Source organism: Sceloporus occidentalis, unplaced genomic scaffold, assembly GCF_023333645.1.
Source record: "Sceloporus occidentalis isolate IW3139 unplaced genomic scaffold, rSceOcc1.0.p SCAF_7, whole genome shotgun sequence".
NCBI lineage: Eukaryota > Metazoa > Chordata > Lepidosauria > Squamata > Phrynosomatidae > Sceloporus > Sceloporus occidentalis.
The window spans coordinates 61,538,071-61,550,725 of NW_028316987.1; the positions used below are offsets into that span (position 1 = coordinate 61,538,071).

Genomic DNA, 12,655 nt, shown 5'->3' on the forward strand with positions numbered 1-12,655 from the left:
CTTTTATTATACAAAAGAAAAATGGAAGTTGATTCAGTATACTGTGGTTGTGGTCCTGCGTTGGGAGATGAAGCCATGAGGCATAGCTATGGTAGGCTCCATATACCCTCCCTCTTTTCACAGCTGCAGCCCCTTGAGCCTGGTTCATTTCCTAGTTGATAAGAGAACGAAAAGAGCAGCAGGCAAGTGTCCAGCACTTTTCTTATAGCAGATGCACAGCAATAAGCATTCACAAGGGACTCTGGGGGTCCCTGCAGATGAAAACATTTATTTGACTTCAGCTATAGGAAAATAATTAGGCGCTTGCTTGATGCTCTCATGCTCTCCACTGACCAGGAAATGAACGAACTGAGAAAAGGTGGGTTTGAGGCTGGATTTCACAAGTTGCCTGAATTCCGCAATGACCCAAAAAAGTGAATTGTGATGGCATAATTCAGACTGACACTAGTCTGAATTATGCCATCACATCTCAGATTGGTTTATAGCAATGACAAGGTTGAACCACTTGAATATATTAGTAGTGATAAAAAAAAATCCACAACCTTCTGGCATCAAATGGTTACCCCAAAGATATCACAGCATATGATACCTCCATATTCACGGATTCAACCATCCATAGCTTTAAAATGTGTGTGTGTGTGTGTGTATTCCAATAAGAAAAACCTAACATATTTTTAATTTTTTCTTTTATTTTCTCCTGTATGATTTTAAACATCTGATAAAGAAGCCAATGAAGCTTCAAAAGCTTGCAATATGTAATTTTTGCATTTCATTGTTCCAATAAAGGTATCACTGTTTTGTCGATTTTAGATGTTATTGTATTTTTCCTATGTTAGTGTTCATAAGGATTGCAATTCTGCAAGGAGGAAATGTTGGATTCAGATGTCAGTTCCAATGAAGAATACAAAATGTACAAAGTATTATTATTCCAAAACACTATGATCTCAGTTAAAACATTTCTATGCACATCAAACTGAATTGGGCCAGCCATTTTTTTGTATGTGATCCTAATCTACCAATTAGAATACACATTTCTGCCCTAGGAATTAGGCATGAATATCAAGGATCTTAGCGTGCTATTTTCAGTCCAGACCGAGATACGTGGACAAAAGCCTACAGTTGTGTGTTAAATCCCTTTTGCTGTAACAAAAATGTTTTTGTCAAGCATCATGAAGAAAAATGTAACTCAGGATTAGAAAAACATATCTGCATACAAAATTTCCTGTACTCAATTCCTTGCCAGATAGTTGTATTTTTTTTTTAAAAAAAAATCAAAATAAGGACTTTTCTGCTCCATTATTTGAACTTCTAGCAGTGTAGACATGTATCTGAGGCTGCATCTGTACTGCAGAATTAATGCAGTTTGACACCACACTAACTTCCATGGCTCAATTTTGTGAGATATTTAGCCTTCTCTGTCAGAGAGCTCTGGTGCCACAACAAACTACAAATCCCAGGACAAACTACAAATCCATGGGATGGAGCCATGACAGTTAAAACAATGTCAAACTGCATTATTTTTGCAAGGCAGATGCAGCCTAAGGTTAATGCCACGCAGCAGAAATGAAGCAGTTTGATACCATTTTACGTTCTACAGCTCAATACTATGGAATTTTGCAATCTGTACTTTGGCGGGGCTCAGAGCTCTCTGACAGGGAAGGCTAAACATCTTACAAAACTACAAATCACAGAATTCAAAACAGCACTGACTCATGACAATTAAAGTGGTGTCAAACTGCTTTATTTCTGCAGTGTGGCAGTAGCCTAAGGAGGTGGCAGGATTTAGCATTATGCAGTGCTGTATCTTGTGAAGGAAATAAATTTTGCCTACTTTTAAAGTTCTGAAGGAAAATGCGCTTCTAAAATGAAAGTCGTGTGACACAGTGCCCTTTGACTGTATTTTTCAATAATGACAGAAGTCAAGTATGACATGCTGTGAAAGAAACTGCGTTATCACTTCTGTTCAGGTGATATTTTATTACCATATATTATGCTTTACAAGTTTTACTGAAGCTCATTAAAAGCACTATAAAAATCATACCCTAACACACAAGAAATTAATTGCATGACATAAAATACAGCTGACAAAAGGGGGATGGGGACAGTAGGAAAGAGAAAAGGCCGCGGCATAATCTACAAAAATGGGAAGTAATACTGATTAAAACTAGGAAGTAATTTGCTTGGAACTGGGGGCAGGGGAGTGGAGGGATAAAAACCTCAGAAATTCATCACTTTTGAGGATAACAGTTTGGTGTAGATCAACAGTGCACCACCAATACACAGGTTTGTTGTATATAGGCACAGCTAATGTAAAAAAGAAGCTGATATTATGCATAACAGAATGAAACTAGCTTACAATAACGCAGTACACCTGTCTGTACTGCATCCTTGGCACTTAGTGATGGGATAATATTTGGTTTAGCAGAAGTGATATGATAAACAGGTCTTTATTTGTTGTGTTTTTTTAAACTTTTTTTTCTTTTTCTAAAAAAAGTTACATTATCCCTTTGAACCTTTTAAGTTTTACAGTACAACTACTGATTGTCAACATTACGCTGGTAAAAATAATAATAATAATAATCAGATACTGTTTTCAAAAAGAAAAGAAAAAACCTACAGAAACTGGAAACAAGACCACAGAAAAGTTTAGGAAAGGATCAGATGACTACTATACAAGAACATTTAGTGATGGCCAAAGCCAAGTCCTGAAAACCTTAAAGGACATAATGGCCAAACGTTACATTTTTTTACAACTATTACTAAACATACAATGTAATCAAAGGGCATTTCCTTTTTAATGATTTCAAAAGCAGAGCTAGGTCCTTTAATTGAAATTCTACAAACTACCTGACCATCTTTTTCATAAGGACAACATTACACATTTTGGGGAAGCAAGATTATAACATGCTGAAGGTATTTTTTTTAAAAAAAGTTAGGTTTCCAAGTGCCTGATAAACTAATAGTCACCTCCCATGACATATACAACCGTGCCATTACAAACATTCCTTGTAGGTTACACTTTAAAATCATCTGAAACTTCTCTTTGATCAAAAATCTGAACACCTTCCTGGAGGGAGTTGGTTTATTTCTTTTTTTCCTTTTTAAAAAGAACCTATACTCTGTCATTTACAGTATACATATGTATGTAATACACAGTTTAATAGAACGGTATGACACTTGTTTAAAATATTTTACAAAAGACATTAAATGGTGCTTATTACACATTAATATACAGCATATAAAGGTATTCAGTCATTTCAACCTGTACATTTCCCCTCCCTCCCACATTTACACTACTCTGACACACCAAACACTGGTGTCTACTGTTCTAAAAATCTTCAGATAAAAATCCAATACAATGTTTTTCCATTTTTAAAAACAAAGTTTAAAATATCCTTTTTATTACAAGGACAGTTCTTCTCTAAATTTGAACTAAAATAAATTTTCAGTATTATCTCTTGAACAAAGACATTTAAAGTGAATTCACATACATAGAAAGATAGCTTTTTCCTTTAGAGTGCAATTGTCAGGGATATTTAATAACAACAGACCCCTCTCCCCAGTGGAACAGTTGAAAAACAGCAGCCAATCCAAACTGACCCTCAGTGTAGAAATTTTCACAAAAGTAAACTTTTGTACTATTTGAGACATTGCTTTTCATGAGCTTTTATAGTCAACCTCTTTCAATAACATTTTCAAATGGAAGTATTTGCATAGAGCAGCCTTGTACTTTTCAAAAAGACCATTCAACAAGTGTTGTAACACAAGATAAGGCACATGTTTTTTTCTTCTTCTCCTTCTTCGGTATTTAAGATTCAGAACTAATCCAAAGGAGACAGGTTTCTCCTAGATAACTGTTTTTACCCTGTTCTACCTGAAGAATTCAAAAAGCAACAAAATACAAAACCAAGTCTCAGTCTTTAACAAAAGGAAAAACTGTACATACAGAACCATCTGAAATTCTAAAGGGAAAGAAATGTTACATTTAATACAGAAGGAACATACTGCTTATAGGTCTCTAGCTTTAATAACAAAATCAAAGCAACTACTGAATTGTCAGAAATATGGATGACCAAATTTTTTACAGTGAATGTTTTTGTTTTCCTACAAGCTCCTTTCAGAAATAAGGTAGCTACGTTGTGAGGCACTTAAGGCTAACTGTAAAGGAGGAATGCAATGGATTTGGTTGTACAAAACCTAGAATTGCATATCAAGTCCTTGTTATCAAACCTTCTACTAAAGTGCTGGAACCTGAAATGTAAAATAAGAGGACAAATTTTAAACTACTAAATAAGATAAGTGACAGAAAGATGCAAATCTGCAACAAAACTAAGTGCTTCATTTACTCCTCTGTTTAGAGCATCAGTTTAAAGAAAGCCTAAATTTCTAAAAGAAATTTTCCTATGTCATTCCAAATAAGATTGTCAAAGTGCCCATTTTATTTTCTAAACCATAAAACCATTTGCCTTATCTTATGTTCTACAATGTGATGCAGTTAATAATATTGCAATAGTGCATATTTTCACTGTCTGAAAATTACATGTGCACACTTTCAGGCCATAACAGCTCCAACTTCCACCTACAGTATCAGGTTTTGGATGACAAATCCTAAATGCATGCATATTAAGTGCAATCACAATTTTCAATCTCCATTCAGTAATCCAGTCTTGGTTTAAATGCTCCACAGGATTTTGGTGTATAACTACATAAAACCACTGGATGCCAAATCTGAGAAAGATCTGGATTCTGTTGGATGATGAAGAGGCTGAAGATGTGGTTCTGGTTGGGTGTTGACATCTAACTGTGGTGGATATGCATCGTTGAGGTTTCCTCCATTTATACTATTCTGAAACTGGAAAGAAAAAGAAGGCAACTCTTATTATAAAGGAACAGCTTCCTCTTTGTGATTTAAAAACCTGCATCCGGTTACAAAGGAAACATGCAATTTTGCATGCAGTAAAGATCACTTCACTGCTTAAGCAAGAGAGTTGTGTCCAGAATGGTTTATGCAAAGAGTTGGGTCCAGAATGTCAGTAGCTCCCACTGAACTGAATGTAAAGCTACTGATTACTGACTTAAGACTCACTGACTCTAAATGCAACTTAATTTGGGTTCAACCCAATATCTGCAATTCCCAGGAAACATTTAACAGAGAATCTTGAAAAATACGACAGTGGCTTCCCCACTGCAGATAATTCAGGTTGACACCATTTTAACTGCCACAGCTAAATGCTATGGAATTCTGGGATTTGCATATTGGTGTGGCACCAGAACTCTCTAGTTATCTCACAAAACTACAAATTCCAGAATTCCATAGCATTCTGCCATGGCATTTAAAGCAAAGGCAACCTGGATTATTTATGGAGTGAGGATGCAGCCAATGTGAAACATTCATGAAAGAACAATAGCGACAGGGTTTAGAATGACAGGCTGTAATTCAAATCAGTTCATGCCAGTTCAGTTGGTTTGTAACACTTCTTTTTTCCCAATAGCAGTCATTTGCAGATTATGGAAAACCATTCTAGAGAGTCTATCCCAAAACTATTAAACTGGAAGGAGACTTAGAGGTCACTGAGCCAATGCAGGAGTTACTCTGCTTCCAAATTCCTGATACATGGCCATCTAGGCTGCATCCACACTGCAGAAATAATCCAGTTTGACAACCCCTTAATTGCCATGGCTCAATGCTAGGGAATTCTGGGAACTGTAGTTTGTTGTGGCACCAGAGCTCTCTGACAGAGAAGACTACTATATATACTGATGTATAAGTCTAGAAATTTTAGTCAAAAAAATTGACCCCAAAAACCTAGGTTGACTTATCCATGAGTCAACATAACTACTATACTTAAACTCTTTTTAAAAAGGGAACCATCCTCTGGTGAAAGGCAAGAAGAGTGCAATCTGTCCTGGAAGCACTGACCTCCCTCTGCTCTCTCTTCCATCCAGCTTTTAGTGTGAGCCAAAACAGTTATGCCTGCCATAATTTTATAGGTTCTTTGGCATTGTTTTCCTTTGCTTCATCATCATTTAGATCCTTTGTTGCATGTCCCTAAATTTTACCCTCGACTTATCCAAGGTTCATATCAAAATCCAGAATTTCCTCCCCAAAACCTGCTGTCGACTTATACATACAGTCAAGTATATATGGTAAGTGTCTCACAAAACTACAGTTCCCAGAATTTCATAGCACTGAGCCAAGGCAGTTATGGTGGTGTCAAACTGGATTATTTCTACAGTGTGGATGCAGCTCTAGCCTTTGCTTAAAAACTTTTAACTATGAACCTTTAATTCTAAAAATCTTTTGTTTGTTAGGGAGCTTTGTGGGCTGCAATTCAAAAAGGATGCTGGGGGGAAAAACCATCCGCACATGGTAGGTAATAAATGTCCATTTGGCTTCTAGATCCTGTAACGTTTGGGGATTACTCAGTAAAACAGCTGCAGCCTATGTGCTATGTATGCTTCAAGAGCCAGAAACTCTTTTTAACTACTGAAGACAAGCCTTTTCCCCCTGTACTGCAGGCTTAGGCTAGGATCCAAAGAGCTGTTCAGGCTCATACAAGGGTCTTGGATGGAATTTTTGATATTTTCTCCTTTAAACAACTTAGTCTCTATAGTATTTCACAAAATACCCTTGAAGTACCAGTCACTTTCAACATCAAACTGCCATTTTAAACAATTAGAGTCCCTTTACTATAAAGAACAAGTTGTAAAAATGAAATTCAAGGAACCTTCAATCATATCAGCTGGTATTTGCAAATATAGATTTCCAACAGAACCCAGATGCCATGGAATGGGAGTCATACTGAAACCATCCCAAAAAATACATTGGCTAATTATGAAGTAAAAGCCTTACTATTCTATTTCTTCAAGGCTTTAAAGGTTTTCAAAACTCAGCTGCTCTATAAAAATCTAAAAGAGGGCCTTATTACTCTGCTATAGAGTAGATTAATGTCATACAACATGTAAGACATATTGCAATTGCAATAGCAGCTTCATTTATAAACCGCTTCATACCACCTAAGCAGTCTAAATGGATTACAACTGTAAGGTAATTGCCCCCAACACGCTGGGTACTCATTTGAGTGACCTCTGAAGGATGCAAGTCTGAGTCCAGCCTGAGCCCCGGGCTGGTATTGAACTCGCAACCTTATAGTGAGTGGCTGCACTACAGGCATTTAACCACTGCACCACCAAGGGCTCTTCAAATAATCTAGTCTCTTACAAAAGCATTTTTATTTGTTCTAATTAGAAGATGTACACCATCTTTCTGCAAATGTATTGAGTTCCTCAATGGTTATATTCCGTATATTGTAAGCTTGGATCAAAAGTTAGGCCTGTACTCTGTTTGACTTTAAAGAAATCGCCCATCCAGAAATGATACTATATTATGTAGACAAAGTCAAGTGAGAGTTCTGGAACAGTTTAACTAGTCTTGACAGTATGCATATCAGCAAATTGGAGGATTAGCCAACTGGTATAAATATGCTGTCATACTGTAACATAAATTTATTCAGAAATCCATTTAATTTTATTGAAGAAATTATTACTTTTCATAAACAAACAGTTGTGTGGCATTTGTAATGCTTACAAATATATTACAGCACATGTTTTGATGGACTATAGACTGCTTTTTAAAAAACCAACCAATAGCAACAGCACTTCATTTATATACCACTTCGTACTGAACTAAGCAGTCTCTAAGCGGTTTACAACCATAAGATAATTGCCCCTCGGAAAGATGCAGGCCTGAGTCAACCTTGAGCCCTGGCTGGTATTGAACTCGCAACCTTATGGTTTCGAGTGAGTGGCTGCAGTACTGTGCCACTAGGCTCCTAATAAATGAGACACAGAGATACAGCATGAAAAAAAATTTGCTTATTTTGACTCTGGAATATTTTGTGGGAAGCACTCACACTTCTAATTTGTGGTAAGCACTCACACTTCAAACAACATGAACTGCTTAGAGAGTGCGTAGAACTATAAAGCGGTATAGAAATGCAAGTGCTATTGCTATAATCAATTTTCACATGTATGTCCTCCTTCAATAGTTTTCTTCATTTCCTCACAACATTGTCTATTTTTGTATGGCTCAACTCCTGGGAGAACCATCAGTGGTGAAAATCAAGATATGAGCCTACAATATTTTTATTCATTCCTGTTCTAGACATGACAGTAACTCTACATCCAGGTCTCTCAACTTTCTGATAGCTTCCTCTACTTTTTTACAAGAATAAAAACTGGTAGGAATTAGGAATAAAATAAGTAGAATTCATTGTAATACCTAACAGAAAGCACTCATATCCAAGCTCTATTTCAGACTGACCTAAACAAGCATTAGTTCTCATGACTGAACCCCTTGAGCTTTGCCAGCTGTTGTCACCTCCACTTCCACTTGTCTCATTCCTTCTGTGGACTGTTTACAGCAATATCTTGGATCTCTAGTAGGGATCTTTTACACTGAGGCACGGTATGCAGAGGTGGCCCTATGGGTTGAGAGGCAAATTTTATCCTCTCTGGATTTAAAATTTTCAAGATCAATATACAGTATATCACTGATGGATTGTAACTACAACTCAAAAAACAATTCCAAAAAAGAAAGAAGAAAACAATGTTCCTACACATCTCAGAATTACTAAAGAAACCCACGGGGGATAGGAGGGTTAAAATGTTGTGGCTAGTGTCAGCAATTTCCAGAAAATCATTCAAGATAACAAAAAGAATTTTTTTTAAACCCTGAGAACTACAGAACAAATGCCACAACTTCCCAAGACATTTGTCCTCTCTAGAGGCTCCCTGAATATGCATAATATATCCCAGTATGAGAAAACAGAAATAGTGAAACACAAGGGAACACCTGAATCAAGGAACTGATATCTGAAGAATAAAAAAAGTGAATATTTATCTCCCCAACCCCACAGCTCATCGTTTTGTTCAATAGGACAAGAACATCATTCCTAATGACTATTAAATACTTTTATTTATTAGCTGAAAATTCTGAGGGCAAAATGGAATGTTTCAGAAAAACATGATGGGTTTCTTGTTTGGCTACATGAGTACATCATGAAGCTGCATCAAAGGTAGACTATGCTGTCTATGCTTACTCAAAATGGATTTATATTTTTGTTATGTTTCATTGTCCTTTCTGCAGAGAGATATGCTCTTGCTCCTAATTTCTGCTCAATCCTAAAACTGAATAAACCATTGGCAAAATAGAGTTGGGAGCATGTCTTTTATCTCTCTTTCCTTTCTCTTTCTATCGGAATACCAAGGCATCAAGAGCCAGCAGGAATGTTCCCCTCCAAAATGTTACCCCAGGCAGTGAGCTGTTCCTGTATGTTTTGAAAATATCAGAGCTTATTTTTGTTTGGATACTAAGTGTAATTGTGAACTTAGATTTAAAGTATAGGGTGTGGAAATGGAGCAGAATAGAGATCTTCACTCTTGTTTCAGTTCTTAACAGTACTAATGAAGAAGAGGCAGAGGTCAGCTAGTATACGTACACAATGAAATCCTATGAATGTCTTAAAATGTAGGTACAATGGGGGTTAAACATATGTCAGCTGGAATAGGTTTGCACCCTTAGTTTTCACACAAGCCTACAAGTAAAGATATGATGACCTCTAGCACTTAGCATATTGGAAGAAGAGAGAATTGGAATTAAGAAAAATTGAGCAAATTGAGATTTTTATTTTTTTTTGCTCTCGGGATGCAAGGAGTCTGTTTAGGCAATGCTTAAGAAGATGATGTAAACAAAAACAATCTGCAAGCATCTAGCATTAAAAAGTGGCAATAAAGCCTCACTGAATAAAGAATGAACGATTCCAAGCCATTCTTTGTTCATTATTTGATGATATCAGGGCTCAAAACTTTCAACAATGCTTCAGCCAAATAAGTAGGCACAATGAATCAGTTTGTATACACTTTAAACAATGTTCTAGCATTCTTGCAGTACCCCTTGCTTTCCTGCAAACTTCTTTCCCTTTCAGTCAACTGGAGACAAAAAAACCAACATGCAAAATACAAACTGCCTTTCCCAAAAAGGATGCCAAAGAAATGGTTAAATTGGTACTTCATATCTTGCTTGGGAGGAAACTCTACTGAACTCAGTGGGATTTTCCCAAGCATATGTGCATTATATTGAGATAATAGTAATCAAGTGGCTCAACCACTTCATTGTCCATTTTCCCTAACTGAGGAATTTCTAAACTTAAGACTCTTTTCCCTATGTCAGTGGCTCTGGGTGCGATTTGAGAGACAGCAAGCTGGATGATTTTATTTACCCCTTTCCATGGAAGTAATGATCTCAATGACAGTCTACCTCCCTTAACCTTTAATTAACGTTCTGCGTATGTTAAGTATGCTTACAAAGCTGAAGTTCTTGGGAGTGTAGGGTCCAATCCTATTTTATTAATAGCTTGAATTTTTCCATTTATTTCCATAAGCAGTTCCTTCTTACATCCCTGGAGACATTTCACAATAGCTTTCTAGAGTAAACCAGGAAATGTCTTCTCCAATTAGATGGTTCTCTCACAACTTTTAATATTGATGTCTTTCTTCCACTATCCTCCTTTTTCAGCCATTTGCCAATCTGGCGCCTTGTCTGGAGGTGACCCATTCACAACCAAATTGATTGGCTCAGACACCTAAGTTTTCTTATCAAAAAGTACAATGATGATGACTTTGCTTTTTAAAATATCTTCTAAAATTATCTTGTGTGAATTGTGACTTTGAATAGTCATTCAGATAAACTAATTAGAGAATATCATTTGCATAATCTGAAATTATTCTATATGAGATTGTTGTTGTGTGCCTTCAAATCATTAACCAACTTACGGTGACTCTAAGGCAACCATATCATGGTGTTTTCTTGGCATGTTTCTTCAGAGGTGGTTTGACATTGCCATCCTCTGAGTCTGAGAGTGTGTGACTTGTCCAGGATCATCCAGTGTGTTTTCACGGCTGAGCTGGGATTCAAACTCTGGTCTCCAGAGTCACAGTCCATTGCTCAAACCACTACACCATGCTGCCTCTCTTGTATATGAGATATGAAATAATATTGTTTTATAGTACTTAGCAGACATTCACGTGCCTTTAGTGCACTCTGGCATCTGCTCTTATTTTACTTGTCTTGCTCATGAAAACATCCTTTGAGAAAGTACCACTGATCCCAATTCAAATTTTAAATTGAAAACCCAAATGTTATGATGTTAGTTTTAAACATTATAGGTACAGGTTTTAGAACATGTAACATCTCATAAACTGAAAGTAAAACCTCTTACTTGCCATGAATGTTCCAGCCATTCAACTACACTCACAAATCACAATCCAGAACACAGTTTACAATATAACCCAGGTTTAAATAATGTAACATAATGTAACATCCTCTTCAAATCTAGCATTTGTGAAATCAAGCTGCGCTTTCCCTGTAATTTTGACAGTCTGTGTCACTATGGACAAAACAAAACAAAAACCAAATAAAGGACATTGGAAGAAATAGCACAGTTTCAATTATTTCTCCCTCTTCAATGCATCTTATTAGAGAAAGAATAAAAATATATGTATTTGGATTAACTGTAATGTCTTCATGGTCATCTGTCCTTTGCAACAAGAAAAAGGCTGTTTTTTCCAGATTTTCCCACTGTTTATATAATTGAAGTTTCAGCATCTCTTGCCTGAATCATTCATTTCACTTGTTTCACTGGTGTTCTACTCTAAAAGCTTTTTCAAGTTCATTCCAGGCCAAATAGGGAAATTCTTGAAGGCCTGGGGAGATCTCTGTTTCACATGATTACTGAATCAGAAAATAAACTGTAAAGCTCTAAACTAGTTAAAAATTGTAATACCCAAACAAATACAGATAACTTAGCTCTATTAAGTATAAGGTTCTGCAGTCCAACATTCAAATAATATTACCCTAGGTGCAAGAATCATGCTGGGAAGATATATAACAGTGAACATATTAGAGCAAGATGAACAATGGCAAACATCCAACTATTTACATGACGGATACACAGGCAAATCAAGCAGGCTTTTTCAAACCTACTATCTAAAGAACCAATACAGTAAACAAGAGCCAGCTAGCATCATGGCTAGATACAATCCATCTATGTTCCAAGTAAACAGAGTACATATGGGAGGAAATTCTTTGACTCTACAAGAATCTCCATGTATGGAAACAGCACTTGAACTGGGCAATGCCCATACTGTTCATTAATGCTATTTAACAGGTCCCTTCGCTGTAGCTTCCAAATAAGATACATTTCCAAACTGATTTACAGACATGAATATTTCTATTCTCTGTGGGTGCAGGCACAGCAACCCATAGACAGTATGCTCAGTGAAGCGATTATGGTAGGAAAGTGAAGAATTTTCTGTGTACATTGAAGGGTACCAGGATTAAGAAATTAATTTAGACAATGTAGCATAAGAGGTGATGCCCACTGTAAAACGTATTCCAACATGATAAATGTGACAAGTCCTTAAAAAAGGCTGAAATTATTTGGAATTATACCTTAAATTAAGAAGAGACTACATGGAGATCAACAAGCCAATCAACGCGCTGAAAATAGTATAGGCCAAGTCTAGTGTCATAATTTATAAAAGTCTAGTGACCATTCATAAAACTATACAGTACCTTCCCTGAAAAATAAGGATA

The 12,655-nt window shown here is 36.4% G+C and overlaps 1 protein-coding gene across 1 annotated transcript in view; it reads right to left on the bottom strand.

Annotated features, from left to right (window-relative positions):
* Positions 1-1,936: 1,936 nt before the first annotated feature.
* AHR (aryl hydrocarbon receptor) overlaps positions 1,937-12,655 on the bottom strand; it is a 78,619-nt gene continuing 67,900 nt past the window's right edge. Inside the window, exon 11 of the mRNA XM_089533117.1 lies at positions 1,937-4,852. Within this exon, the coding sequence (XP_089389243.1) occupies positions 4,703-4,852 (150 nt within the window). The 3' untranslated portion in view covers positions 1,937-4,702. The remainder of the gene's footprint in view (positions 4,853-12,655) is intronic.